At 47.8% G+C, this 15,217-nt stretch overlaps 1 protein-coding gene across 1 annotated transcript in view; it reads right to left on the bottom strand.

The window, feature by feature from the left end:
• Window positions 1–15,217, bottom strand: part of Arhgef37 (Rho guanine nucleotide exchange factor 37) — a 64,599-nt gene that overhangs the window by 9,815 nt on the left and 39,567 nt on the right. The window contains exons 8-10 of the mRNA XM_004631288.3: window positions 5,637–5,747; window positions 4,056–4,385; window positions 1,431–1,559 (exon numbers count right to left, since the gene is read on the bottom strand). Coding sequence (XP_004631345.1) covers window positions 1,431–1,559; window positions 4,056–4,385; window positions 5,637–5,747 — 570 coding nt within the window. The remainder of the gene's footprint in view (window positions 1–1,430; window positions 1,560–4,055; window positions 4,386–5,636; window positions 5,748–15,217) is intronic.

Genomic DNA, 15,217 nt, shown 5'->3' with positions numbered 1-15,217 from the left:
TTTTTTTTTTTTGGCGGAACTGGGGATTGAACTCAGGCCCTTGCACTTGCTTCTCCCCGGCCCCATGCTTTGGTTATTTTTACAGCACCAAGTGATACACCTCTGCAATCCCAGAGACTTGGGAAGCTGAGGCAGCAGTATCTCAAGTTAGAGGCCAGCCTCAAGCTTAGCAAGACCTATCTGGAAAAAAAAAAAAAAAAAGTAAAAATAGCTGAAGAAGTAGTCCTGAGTTCAACACCCAGTACCAGAACAAAAACACAATCCCCATCCCCCCCCCCAAAGAAACCAACAAACAAAAAAGAAACCCTTAAACCCCAAAACTACACACACCACCCTGGTGTCCCTTTTGGGTAGACTAGAGTATGCTCTTTCATTAATTTGTCTTTTTGAAACAAGGTCTCACTATGTGATTCAGGCTGGCCTTCAACTCACTTTGTAGCCCACCGTGGCCTCAAACTCACAGCAGTTCTCCTGCCTTAGGCGCCTGAGGGCTGCCATTACAGGCATGCACCATCAGGCCTAGCCTCTTTCTACAGTGTTTTATTTTTTTGTGGTTGTTGTTTTTTGGGGTTTTTTTCGGTACCGGGGATTAAACTCAGGACCTTGCGCTTGCCAGGCAAGAGCTTATTCTACTGAGCTATCTCCCCGGCCCTAAAGTGTTTTAAAGGAAAGTACTTTAAAAAAAAAAAAAAAAAAAAAAAACCGGCCAGCCAAAGATTTATAAACCATATGCAGGTGCTATATTATCACTTGCAATTTAAAAATACCGTATCAAAAGAAAAAATTAAATGACTTTTTTTTTTTTTCTGTGTTTAGGACAGGGTCTACAGGGTCTCACTATGTAGATTGGACTCACAGTGATTCTTCTGTTTTTAGCATCCCAAGTGCTGGGATTAAGGCACGCACCACCATGCCCAGTCTCACTAGCTGTCTCAGCGCACCCCACAGGTGGGGCTGGTACAGCATGCTGGGGGATTGAAACCCCACCACTGCCGTGCTCTGCCTAAGCAGGCCCTTTAGTCCCCTGAGCTATCAGGCCAGCCCTTAAGTGACTTTGTAATCAAAGTATTTATTTGGTATGCTGGTATTGACAGTGGTGTTGGAAGGTAGAGGAAAAGTGAAACATTTTGATGAAATGTGTGAGGAAGTTCTAGATTCTTGGATGTCCACACCACTTGCCCATCCTTTTGTCTAATTTCTCTGTCACAATAAAATATTTGGATCTTCTTACTCTTGAGCCAAGAGTGCTGTGCTGTCTGTGCTTACTGACCAGGAAGGGGCAGGCCAGAGTTTTCAACCCACCTAAGCCCAGCTGGTAGAAAAGAGATGGGGGAGAGGAAATGTTTCTGCGGGTAACCAATGATATAGGAGCAGAAGAGAGCGGCCAGCCTCACTCCAAGGCAGATGGAGGGGGGCAGCGGGATACTTACTTGTGATGAGGGAGGTGGCAGCACTTTCTCGAAGTTCTCTCGAAAGGAACGAAGCTGGCTCCGGGATTGGCCTAGCTTGTCCTCCACCAGCTTCCTGAAGACAGGCTCTGACATGTGGTGGTGGGGCAGCTGGGTGGGACAGATGTGTCAACAGGAGGCAGGGCCACCAGCACTCTAGCACTGGAGGGTACACTGACCATTTCTGTCACAGTCGGCTGCTATTCTGTCTGCCTGCTGGCCTACTTCCCTATAAGAAAATGTCCCCTGTGGGGGTCAGCACTACTGCTGTTGTGGTACTGTAGCCAGGAGGCTGGAGGTCCTGTTATCCCTTTCTCCTAACCAAGTAACTTACACGGGAAGACAGTGGACTCAGGCAAGGTCAGCAGGAACTCGCTCACCAGTTAGTGTGCGAGGGCTGAGACCCTGAGGGTCGCTCTTCCTTGGCAGTGTAGGAGGGGGTGGCACTCACCTGCAGCTCTCCCTAGCCATCCTTCTCACTGTGCACAACTAATGCCTTGTAGAAAAGAAAGCCAAGCAGGAGGGAGAAACACAGCTAAGCACCAAAATTAAAGCCAGAGTCCCAGAGCTCGGGCGTGGTGGTGCACATCTGTAATCTCAGCACTTGGAAGGCTGAGCAAGAGGAGACCCACACATTTAAGGTTGACCTCAGCTACACAGTGAGCTCAAGGCCAGTCTGAACTACAGTGTCATCATCTCTCCTGCTAGAGGCCGTGCCTGAGCCTCAGCCTCTCTGGGCCTCCTGCTACGCAGATCAGTACATTCTTCTTCATGCTCCAGATGGCTTGGTTTGCACTTTTGTAACTTTTTCTGTAACTTCTGTAACCCAAGGAATTCTCAGTAACACTCTGTCCTGAGATCTCCTGACTCCTCCTTCTGCAGGGCTAAGTGAGGCCTATCCAACTTCACTGCTAACAGACACATCCAACATCTGGAGTCCTCACCAAACTTCTTACTCGTAGTGCTGACCCCAAGCCATTCTCCCCCAGGCTGCAGAGAGATTCTGTCACATGAGCCCTTTCCTAGTGCCACAGGGACCAGTCCCAGGGAAAGGACCACTGGGCACAGGAAGGGTCAGCTGGCCACAGTCCCCCACAGGCTCTCACAGTGCACAGGACAGGACACTGGGACTCTCACTTTCTGCCCTTGTGAACTGCACCTCCCCCTAATGGTACCCTTAGCCCTGGGCCAGAGCAGAGTGACAGATTACCTGTCAGATTCCCTCCTCTGCCACTGAGAAAGAGAAGCTCAGGCGTAATTCAATTCAAAATGAATGTCTCACACAGGAGTCTGCACTCCCCCCTGCGGCAGAGCAGAAAGCCCCTTCTCCAGTGCTCTGGAGACTGCAGGCTCTGGGGAGCACCAAACAGTTCATCTGGAGGTCTGGGGGAGCACAGCTGGTGGGCCCATGGGCTCTCCTGCACCCTCCCCAGAAGGGGTGTTCAGAGAGCTCTGTGGAAGGACTCATTCCTCTGTTAGCCTTTGTCAGACTCGACCCGCAGGGAGGCATTTCAGGCTAGGAGGAATTCCTGCAAAGGGGATGAGGTTATGCTCAGAAGTTGTGTGCTGGAGGGAGGGCTGCAGGTTGGAAAGGTGAGGGGGCCAGGGAGGAAATCCTGCAGGAGATTTCATGCACAAGAATGCGGTGGCCAAGAGCAGGGGTGAGAAACACAGGAGACAGCAGGCGGGGTGAGAGAGCACTGCGGCTGCCCCATGCCCTGCGCCTGGGCCCTTCCACTGGATGCTGACACCCCAGAACAGGAGGGCAGCTTGCTAGTCCTTGTATGAATTCGAATCTTCAAAATTCTAAACTGCAAATTTAGGGCATATGGAGGTTTATCCAAAGCTCTCTGGAATTTATTTATGCTTTCAGCTGACAGCTCCTTCTACACGCTGTTGAAGATTCTCAGCAAAACCCAGGCTCTGAAACAGGGTCTGTTCTGTGGACAGGGTTCAAAATCCACTATCAGCTGTGTGGCCCTACACAAGCTACTCAGCCTCTCTGAGCTTTGTTCTGGCTTCTTTATTTTTGCAATGAGGAGGACAATATTACCTACTCTACAATGTTATGGTGAACAGTAAATAAAATAATTGTAGACCCTGGGAGATAGCGCAGTGGCTTAAGTGCCTGCCTGGAAAATGCAAGGTCAAGTTCGATCCCTAGTACTACTACTATTACCACTACTACTACTACTACTATTAATAATAATAATAATAATGTAGGAAGTGCTCCAAACAAATTCGGAGCTATGCTTCCAAGGAGATATCTGGCAGAAGTAACACGAGATTGCAACATTTACTGTACTCCTGTGTAGAAAGGTACCTCTTGTCACAAACCTGCAGGATACTCTAGGGACGGGTTCCAAGTCTGCTGTTTCTCCAGCAAAGCCTTCTGATCTCCCGAGTTCCAGAACCTGGAGGGCCTGGAGTCCTAGTCTTACCCTAGCTTTTATGGTCCAACTTCATTAAAGGAAGAAGAAGCCCCTCATCACTATCTCCTCCTGGGCCCCAGACAGCAGATCTGGAAGGCTCAACCTCCCTACCTCCCACTCCTGCACATACCTGGCAGAAGATGCCCCAGGCATGCCGCCGTCTCAGCTGTCTTACCTGGGCTATGCTGCCCTCTGCCCTCTGTAGCACTTGCTTTGCAAGGTCTCTCTGCAGGGCCACAAAAGTACGCAGGATCTGGCTCAGCCACTGCACCACCAGCTGGTTAAACAGTGGGAGCTCAGCCACTAAGAGGGCATTGAGGGCTTGGTATGTGTGCCGCGCTGCCTCCTCCTCATAGGTCATGCTGCCCACTTCCAACAGCTTCTCTTCTAGCCTCTTGAAGTCCAAGAGTTTATCTAGACGCTTCTTGATCAGGTTCTGAGGACCGGCCAGGGCTCTGGCCAGGCTCAGCAGTGGCCGCCACACCAGGCCTTCCAGCCGCTGCTTCTGTGGGAAGAGGGGAGCTGGGGAGCCAGGAAAGGAGGTGGCAGAGTGCAGGGCTTGGAGAAGGGGCGCTGAGGGTGGCCTGCCTCTGCCCTGGTCCCCACTCCACTGACTGGACATGACCTGCAGCATGTCACCTCACCTCTCCAGGCCTCCAGCTTCTGGTCCAAACACAGATGGAGGGCTCAGAGGATAGCTCAATGGCTTAAGCACATGCCTGGCAAGCACCAGGTCCTGAGTTCAATCCCCAGCACCAGAAAAAAACAAAAAGAAGAAGAAGAAGAAGAAGAAGAAGAAGAAGAAGAAGAAGAAGAAGAAGAAGAAGAAGAAAAAAGAAAAGAAACAAACAAACAAAAACACAGATGGCTTGCAGTAAGTTCACCAAGACTGCCTGGTGCAAGGGAGGTGCTCAGTTATGCCACTTCTTAGTACCAGTAATATGCAAAACTTTTATTTTTGGAAATATTAGGGATTGAATCCAATGCCTTTACCATTTTAGGAAATGTTCTATCACTGGGTACAAATATAGTCAAAGATGTAAAGACCTTGAAAAAGATTCTGCATTGACCAGTGGTCAAAAGCAGAGTCTGGGAGTCAGGCTTCTGTGGACCACCAACCCTCTGTAGAAAGGACCCAGGAGGTCTCACTCTTTAAGCATTAAGCTCCCTTTTGAGAGGGTTGGCCAAATAGCTCAGTGGATTAAAGCACTTGTAAGCAGGTGCAGGGGCCTGGGGCTCTATACCTAGGCCTGCTCTGCTGGCCCCACCCCTGGCCCCACTCCCAGGGCACCTTGAGAGGGCAATTGAGACTGGGCGTGGTGGTGCACACCTGCAAACCCAGCATTTGGGAGGCTGTAAACAGAAGAATCTCTATGAGTCCGATCTAGTAGTGAGACCTTGAACACCCTGTAGACCCTTCCCTAGAATACAGAGGGGGAAAAAAAAAAGCTACCTTTTGAGTAGTAGAGGAATGGAGCTGTTAACAGGAGCTCCCTAAAGGCATGTGGTGAGGAGTAATGAGGCAAAGAGTATAAAGGCTCAGCGTGGTACCTGGCAGAGGATGACCCCACAAACACTAGTGGGCTATTTACCAGAAAATACACTAATACCAACCCCTATCCCACACTAACACCGAACACTACCTAAAGTGGTTATGGATGTGACAACTGTATAAGGTGCCTGGCTTCTAAATAGTACTCGTGTGGGCTCTGCCATCTGCCTGACACAGAAAGTAGGAAGGAAAAGTCCTACTCACAAACTCCAGGAAGGCCTCGCGCTGGAGGTCTCTAGCCAGGCTGCAATACTGCACTGCAGGCCCGCTGGGAATGTCCAGGTCACATTCATGAGGCCGGAAGTGAAGGAAAGCCTGGGGTAGAGCCAGGAAACATGCAGCCAGGGGTCACCTTCCACCTGAATCCCTCCAGCAGAGCCCCAGCAAGGGCCTCCAGGCTCTGTGCACACTCTTGTGCCCAGGAAGCACACAGCCTTTTCCCTCCTGCACAACATGCGTGGGTTCTCCCTAGATGAGCCAATGTCCCAGTGCCTGCCTTGCAGGCTTCCTCACTTCACATGTCAGCGTACTGTGGCATTATTGTGTTTTTTTTGTTTGTTTGTTTGTTTTTTTTGCCACTTCCACATTCTGCATATACTGATACTTTTTCTTTAAATCAACGATTCCAATTTAAATCAATACATTAAAAAAAAACCCTATGATCAAACCACAAAAAAAAAAAAACTAGTAATATCTGCCATAGACAGGCATGTGAAAATAATTGCCATAGAACCAAAACAAGTTATTAAATTCCACCTGGGCCCCACAGCTTGCTGAAGACTCACACCCTGCTACTTGGTCTGCAAGTATTGAAAACACATGAGCTCAGAGGCTTTTCTTGACTTGGTCAGAAAGTCGAAAACAGGAATTTCTCACTCTGGAATTTCATGTCAACAATGTATCTGTATCTAAGGAAATACAGCCTCAGTGCTTCCAAATACTCACCTGCTTGACAAATGTCCTCATTTCTTTCCCACTACCTGCAAGTCCCTCCCTCCTTTTGCATGAGTGATCTCAGAACACCTTCCTCTTCCTGCTCACTGTGCTACAGTGAGATCCTGGCTGTTCAGATCCTGCTCTGAGGGGCCAGGGAGATAGCTCAGTAGAATAAGTACTTGCCTGGCAAGCACAAGGGCCTAAGTTCAATCCCCAGTTTTGCAAAAAAAAAAAAAAAAAGATCCTGCTCTGTGAATCTTGAACCTTGGACAGCACATGCATAAACAGGGGTGCTGACCCTCATGCACGGAGGGGCAGAGACCCATCACCACCTCCTTTTTGCCTGTTTCCCGTAGTGCCACCCAGTTTCCATCATCCTGGACCCAGCTGGTCTGTGCAAGTGGATGTGACTGACAGCCTCACCCCTGGTGTGTGTGTGTGTGTGTGTGTGTGTGTGTGTGTGTGTGTAATGAGTCACCACAATGACAAGGATGGAGCTGGGATTGTGGCCCAGAAAAGTGACATCCTAGGTGGACACAATCTGGTGGCCCTGTGGGCAGAATTCACTTTGACGAACGGTATCTTCCTGCACAGCATTTGAATTTTTACTTAACTAGTTGCTCACACTGACACATCAAGATATTCCACCTAAAACTCTGGGCTTCCAGGGTCTTGTTGCTGTTACTATTATTTTTAATCAGAAGTGGTCATGACAGGCCCACATTCCCGCAGAGTGACAGTCTCCCAAAGTCAAATAGTAATGGTTTCCTTACATCTTTACATCATTCAGCTATCTGAATTTCAAATATCACACATGAGTCTGCTGAACATGTTTCCTAAACAGCCTGTCAGAGGTGAAGCTCCTATTTTGTCATGCTGCCTGTTCCCTGCACACCCTACTCAGTAGGGAAGTTACTTGCCTGGAATCTTCTGGCACCTGAGTTTGTCTCCCTGGTTCTAGGTGCTGATCCCTGGAGAAGGGGATGTGAGCCCAGTGATTTGTGACCCAACCCAGTGGACCTGCCCTTGAGTGATGGCATTGGGGGGAGGGTGTTGGGCAGTCAACTGGCTGGGTGACTCACCCACAATGCCTTGTGGCTGGGGCCTCCACAATGTGTGAACTTGGCCAACAGCCCAGACCTGCCCTTTATGAAATCTGCAGGGTCCTCACCTGAAAGTTATCCATGTAAGCAGCCACGTTGTTCTTCAGCTCAGTCACACACAGAGACACCCATTGGAATCTCTCCTCTAAATCATCAAATTCCTTGTCCTCTGTCTGAAAGAGAAGTGTTGCATGTGAGGGCTGAGAGGATCCACACGGGGGCAGTGCACAACCAGCTCCCACATCCAAGTCCTCACTGGGGACCAGCTTTCCACAGACTTGTCTGCCAGAGCTCATTCTTCCAGCCACAAAACTGAGTGGGATAGTTAAAAAGACAGTGTGGCTCAGTGGTTTTTCATTTGGATCATGGAATCAGACACCACCTACTTTCTCATCTATCTGCAAAATGAAGATAATAACACCAATTTCATTGTATGGATTCCATAACCCATAACTCTGGCTTGCAAGAAAAAATTCAACCTGAACTGCTACTAGTAGCTCTGTTTACACAACCCTAGAGACCAGCTGTCTTATCTGTAGCCTAAGAGGGGCTAACATTGCCTCTTCAGGAACAAGTGGGGTCTCTTCTGGGCACCTTATTATCTCAGCCTCAAGTGTCTCACTTCAGAAAGGAGCCTCAGTCTCCCACCTTGCCTACTGCATAGGTTCTGGACCCTTGGGAGGATCTGAGGTGACTTCTCACCCAAGCCATGCTCACCCTGGGCACCAGCCCGGCCTCTTGCTTCAGCATCTGACTTAGCCGGGTCGTTTTCTTGGAGAGGGTGTGTGTGTTGATTCGGGCCAGCCGCTCCCGGAGGGTCAGCTGCTCTACCTTGGTGTACTTGGAGGCTGCACCAACATAGGAGAGGGAGGGCACCTTCAGTGACCAGGGCTGATCCAGGACAGCCAGCATCCCTGACACACTTTGCCGGTCCCTCTGCTCCATCAGGATCTGTCATCAGAATGGGGAGTCACATAGGGAAAGTTCACTGCTCAGTGCCCTCCACTGCAGGTGAGAGCTCCCCACCTGCCTGACCTTGGCATGGCACCATTCCTCCTCAGGTTGCTAATCTGTAAAGTGAGGCTGGCCACCTTGCAGGGAGGATTACATAAGGCTGTAGATGTGAAGAGGAAGAGACACCATAAAGGAAGTCCCAGAGAGTAGCGATTTGTCTGGGAGTCCTTGGTCACTTTTAGCTCTGTCACAATGCTTCCTACTTATCTGATACCTGTCATCATAGGTAGAGAAACAAGCACACCGAGAGACACCAAATATCGTGTGGCATGGTGATGAAGACCCCAAGCTTCAGTGTGAATCCTCACTCTGGCCCTTACCAGCTGTGACCAGTAACAGGTGATGTTAGCTCTCATTTACCCAACTGCAAAATGGGGTTAACAAGGCCAACCTCAGAGGCTTAGCACAAGCGTCAACTGATTTTTTTTTTCCAGTATTGTGAATTGAATTTAGGACCTTGCACTTGCCAGGCAGGTGCTTATTCTACTGAGCTATCTCCCCAGCCCAGCACAAGGGTCAACTAAAAAAACAAAAGAAATACTCTCAGTTACTTCCTTAACAACAATGACCGATCAACCTGCTTGATCACTATATACTGCATACATGTGTTGAATTAGCACAGTACCCCACAAATATTTGTATGACTAAAATAATAATTTGAAAAGGAAATACCAGCTAAATTATCATTATCATGTTGACTGTGTGCAGCTAAGTGTCTCTATACTTGGGCCACTGCTCCATTTTCCAACTCTTTCTATTGCAGCAACAGAAAAGACAGGGTTCCCTTCTGCCCCACTCCAGTATTCATTTTTTCCTCCACACTGTAGCAGCCACACAGTTTGGATAAAGTTGGCCTCACTTTGGCTCACAGGATAGGTGCTTACTGGAATAGACCGATCCATAGAAACCCGCCCTCCTGGCAACACTGGCTGGTTCAGTAATGTTGAGTGCATGTGCAGGCCTAAGCTAATCAGTCCATGGTGGTTTCCTAACCATAGTGACAACTTCATGGAGAGCACACAGCCTGTTGGTCTTCATACAATGAGGCACCAATTCAGTTTTTCTAGCAAAGGGGGAAAAATCCCTATCTTACCATAGAGCGCATGGTGTATAGACATGAGTTTTAGAACAATAGTCACTTAGTACTCTGAGGGAAACCAGCTTGATGATGAAGCAAGCTGTTATAAAAAGCAGGGACAAGAGAATTACAGGAAAATGAAGCTACAATCTTGATCAAATTAAACCTAAAGCATATATGACCTCTGAGTGTATAATTACAAATGCCACAGCATCTTTATTGGTGTGCTACCAGCCTCTTGTAACTGGAAGCATTCTCACTGACGCAACCCCTAAATGCCCCAAGTTCTTACCCACTTCCTTGCGCATCTTGTACTCATTGATGTTGGCATTCACGTCCTGGAGGGCAGACGTTGCCCTCTGAAGGACAGGGTAGGCACTGGCATCAGGAAGTGTGTTTTCCAGGATTTTCTGCAGCAACAGTGGGTACTTGGTAATCCTTTGCAGGGGAATTACCAGTACAAAACTGAGGCCTGAAGGTCCAGCTTGTGGCCTAAGGGAAAAGGCTGGTGTTAGGCAGGTAAAGCATGGGGCCCTGGGCTATGCAGGTCTGATCTCAGGCAGGTCACTGTCTCCCCTGTGGCCCTCATTGTCCTCATGAGCAATCTGGGAGGCCCCGTTGCTAGGGGGGCCGTGTCAGTCCCAGCCTTGCTCCCTCATCTGCACCAAATCGGGTAGTGGTGCGTTCACTGCCCTCGGTCGATGGGTCTCTGCCACTTCCCCTTGAAACACACTCTTCCTTCCACTCCAGAGACTCCCGTGCTCTCTTCTCTCTGCAGTCTGCTCTTTCTACCTTCCCTGTGGCCCTGTCTCTAACCCTGGAGTGTCCGGGAGCCTCCTCCCCACCCGCCAACTCTCTCATTGATCTCATTTGTCTTATGATGTTAAATATATCCCAAACCCACATTTCCATCTCTAACTTTTGTCCAGGGCTCCAGACTCACACAGTCAACTCCCTACTTGACATCTCTACTCCAACATCCCAGGCACAACTCTGTGTTGAGCATCCACATGATCTTTCACTTAATAACATGGCCTGCTGCTTTGGGAGAGCTTGGAGATTCGAGCAAGGGAGTGTGGCTACTCATATATCCTTGGCTGAGGAAACAGTCGTTCTCTATGAAGGGTGGTGATGGTGGTGGTCAGTCGCCTTCTTTGACCAAGTGTGTACCTTCGGGAAGGACTCACATGGGCAGGAAGGGAGTCTCTTAGCTACTTTTCCTTCAGTGCTGAGACATAACACCCAACAGCCAAAGTTAAAGGGGGAGGCCAGCCAAATAGCTCAGAGGATTAAAGCACCTGCAAGCAGGCACAGGGGCCAGGGGCTCGATCCCTGGACCTGCTGTGTCGGCCCTGCCCCCGGGGCATGCTGAGGCAGTGATTGAGACTTGGTGTGGTGGTGTGCTCCTATAAACCCAGCACTTGGGAGGCTGTAAACAGGAGAATCACTACAAGTCCAATCTAGTAGTGAGACCCTGAACACTCTGTAGTCCCTTCCCTAAAATACAGAAACAAACAAACACAAAGTTAAAGGGGAAAAGCCTTACTTAGCTGACAGTTTGTAGAGGTTTCAGTTATAATCACCTGGTGCCAAGGTAGAGTGGCAAGGCACAGGGGACCACAGAGGACAATCAGTTCATGGCAAGCAGAAGATAGGAAAAACAAGCAAGCAAAGGGACTTACCAGGGTCTTTCTATCCCTTGTATTTTATCCAGGCTACTTAGAGCAGGTAGGACTCACATCCTGATGCCCTTGAGCCTAGCATTGCACTATGAATCAATTGCAGTATCACACACTCTAAATCTGAAAGTGCCCTACCTATGACTGCATCACATTTTTTTGGGGGGGTGGCCATCTAGACACAGCCATAACAGGGAGGAAAGGGACACCCACCAGGCCAGCCAGATCAGCTGAATCAGCCCTGGTGATCAACACAGTGACAGATATCACAATCAGATTGGCCTCGCATCTTGTACTGCTGCTACTTACTTTTTTTTTTTTTTTTTTTGAGACAGGGTCTTGTACAGTTCAGACTGACCTTGAACTCATTATGTAGTCCAGTTTGGCACTGAACTCATGGGGAACCTCCTGCCTCAGCCTCCAGAGTGCTGGGATGACAGGGATGTGCCACCATGCCTGGCCTCTGCTGCTTTTTAAAAATCAGAAGAATTGGGCCAGGGAGATGGCTCAGTGGAATAAGCACTTCCCTGGTAAGTGCAAGGGCCTGCCTTCAATCCCTGGTTCCACAAAAAAAAAAAAATCACAAGAACTTAATTTTTCAAGATGCACTTAAGGCATAAATGCTGTGTGCTTTAGTATAAAGTTATAAATAGCTTAACTATAACAAAATGTCATAATTCCTATAACTTCTTTTAAATAGCTTAGCACTTAAATAGATGAAATGCAATAAAATGTTAACTCTTACTCAGTTTAGGAGGGAATATGAGAATGTCTTGCATTATGCTACTTTTTTAAAGGCTTAAAATTTTTATTAGAAAAAGTAAAAAACAAAACAAAGCACTGGAACAAATGCAATGGCAAGGGGCCGGGGAGACAGCTCAGTAGAATAAGCCCTTGCCTGGCAAGCGCAAGGGCCTGAGTTCAATCCCCGGTTCCGGAAAAAATAAAAAAAGAAATGCAGACAAATGCAATGGCACTGCAGCCCACTCCAGAGACACTTCTAGGCCCCTTCCTGATGTCTGGAATTTCGTCAGGAGTTTCCTATAACTATGACACTGGGATGGCCACCAACAAGCTTTTCTTGATTATGACTGGTTTCTGGGAAACCCATAAGATTTCTAGCCTGTAATGTCCAAGTGTGCTACTTGTAAGAATCCTCCCAAGTGCTTCTCAGCCCCACGGTTCAGCCTTTCCTCACTGGCTCCCTTGCCTCTTCTTCTTCCAAAGGAAAAATCTCCACACCAAATGTTCAAGAAAGACCAACATGAGGCCAAGACCAGGCAAAGCAGGTGGGACCCCTCCAGGCTGCACACGTGGGGAGGCAGGATGGGGTTACCCAATGGGTCACCTCCACTACCCATCTGTTCCCACCAACGGTGTCCTGGAGCTTGGCCTATGGTGGGGAGTGGAGGTAGAAACAGTTGGCAGATATTTGCAAAATTCCATCCTCTGTGCGTTTATTTTCCCTGGGAAAGAGCCATCTGCCTCCTAGGAAGAAGCTTCACCTTAGCAATGAAAGGGCACAGGAGGCAGCCCCTCAGGGCCATGGTCACATGCCTTCTTCGGAGCCAGGACGGTAACCATCATGAATGAACTAAAATCATCATAAATGAACACTGGTGCTATTCACATTCATAACTTCTCAAGATAATTTGGAGAAAATGTTTATGCAGTCTCTTAGATAGGCACCAAAGCCAGAAGAACATGCAGATCTGGGTGGGTGTTAGGAAACAGGACTTTTTCTGGCTCTTGGCAAGAGTATCATTTGGCAAGAACTTCTTGGACAGCAGTTGAGCAACACAAGAAACATACGAACCTTTACTCTACTGACCCCACCCTGGAAGCCTACCCAGAGAAGTACTGGTTTAAGCAAACAAAGATAAAGGCAGAAGTTACTCAGCAACTGTATTTATGATAGCAGAAAATTGAAAGTAATTCAAAAATCCATCAACAAGGGAAGGGTCAAATAAATCAAAGTCTATAAACTGTCCTGGAAGGAACTCTCTGTAGCCTTTAAAAAGAACATGAGAGAACTATTCACACTGTTGAGAAAAGATATTCATAACTATACTGATTCAATGAGAAAGCAAGTTCTAGAACAGAATGTACAGTAGAAACCCTTACCCCCCAAAAAAATGTATTCCCTGCTTGTCTGTCTGCTTATCTATCAATCTGTCTGTCTGAAAATATACAGAAGGAATTTGGATGGAGACCGGGGAGATGGCTCAGTAGAATAAGTGCTTGCCTGGCAAGTGCAAGGGCCTGAGTTCAACCCCTGGTTCCGCAAAAAAAAAAGAAAAAGAAAAGAAAAGAAAAGAAAAGAAAAGAAAAGAAAAGAAAAGAAAAGAAAAGAAAAGAAATTTGGGTGGAAAACTAACTACTGGGAGAGTGACAAAGAAATGAGATACCAGGAGAGAATGGACTTTTACTTTATATATTTGTGTATGGTTTGCTTTTTCTTAAATAAGCACATATTACATTTATATTTAAAACCAACAATGAACTGATAAAGGAAAAGAAAGATGGCTCTGTGTCCTGTCCAAGCTAAGCTGCCTTGCCATCATTCTGGAACCTGCATGCTTGTGCTGGCCTGATACAAGTCATCTCCGCCCTGTGCCTCAAGGATACACCTTCAGCACACCACCCTATGCCTATGGCAGAGCTCCCCGCCAGCTGCAGAGGGGTGTTTTTGATCTGCTTGGCTGTTGCAGGCAAGTGTCCCCTTAAAAGGTAGGATAAAATGAACACCTGCCCAAAGAAAGGAGGGACATGCATTTTGCAACCACACAGAATCTCATTAGAAGTACAATCTAAGCTGATATCTGAGAAAAGATGATTTATGGCTGGCACAGTAATTCTAGTTGGTCAAGCTCAGGGAAGTATCCTGAGGTCATAAGCACAAGAAAGCCAAGATCATTGTTTCATGAGAGAGGAGATCAAAAATCATGCTGACAGGGAGGATGTTGCTCCTGGCATGGCCTGAGACCCGACTCAGGGGTCCTGGCAACCTGCAGGTCTTGGGGGTATAGACACAGAGTGAGCAGGGGCGTCTGTCCCTCTGAACACTCAATGACTAAATAAAGGCCTCAAGTGTGCTGTGATTTTGAGAACCACAACCCTCATAACACTTGAACTCTGCCCATTACATGGTATAGCACTGGAAAATACCTAACACTATCTTCTATACATAACACTCAAATCATTTGCAACAATCATCACCTTTCCTTGTGTTCTCTGCTCCCCACTGGGTAATGTTATTCCTACTTCAATCATCTTATTTTTTTCTGGTATAGTTTGTGTCTAGTTGTCCCCCAAACACTCATGCAGTTATGGGGAAGACTTTTAGAGTTTGTGATTAATTCATGATCCAGTGCTGGGATTATGGGTGTGACAGCTCCTGGGATTATGGTGTAAGGGTTGCTGGGATTAGGCGTATGAGTGTTACACCCAGCCTGAGGCAGATAGCCTGCCCTCTTCCATGTGCCACTCTGCCTTGGAGCCAGCTAAGTATGGACTGCAACCTCCACTGTGAGCTACATAAACCTTTCCTTCCTTACTTTTGGGTGTTGGGTATTTTGTACCAGCAAGGAGAGAAAAGTAACTGAGCCATCTTTCTCTTACTATGTACAAGGAAGTCAGGTGTGTTTTCTAATGGCTCTTCTGCAGCACATGCTCTTCTGACCCCTCCTTTCCTGGACTTCTTGCACAGAATGGCATGTCTTTTTCTTTCCTTACATCCAGGTGCTAGCATCTGAATACCTCATTATGTCTGTTAATGTCACGTGACCCGAGCATTTGCATAATGAATTAAACATTTCATTAGAAATTATTTTCCAGGCTGGCCAGATAGCTTTGCGGATTAAAGTGTCTGCTTAGGCAGATGGAGGGGCTGGGAATTTGATCCCCAGCCTGCTGTGCTGGCCCCGGGGCACTCTGAGATGGTGAATAAGACTGGGCATGGTGGCACATGCCTTG

Source organism: Octodon degus, unplaced genomic scaffold (genome assembly GCF_000260255.1).
Source record: "Octodon degus isolate 3935 unplaced genomic scaffold, OctDeg1.0 scaffold00040, whole genome shotgun sequence".
In the NCBI taxonomy this organism is placed as follows: domain Eukaryota; kingdom Metazoa; phylum Chordata; class Mammalia; order Rodentia; family Octodontidae; genus Octodon; species Octodon degus.
Note: the sequence above shows the minus strand (reverse complement) of the source record. Positions and strands in the feature narration are given on the sequence as shown.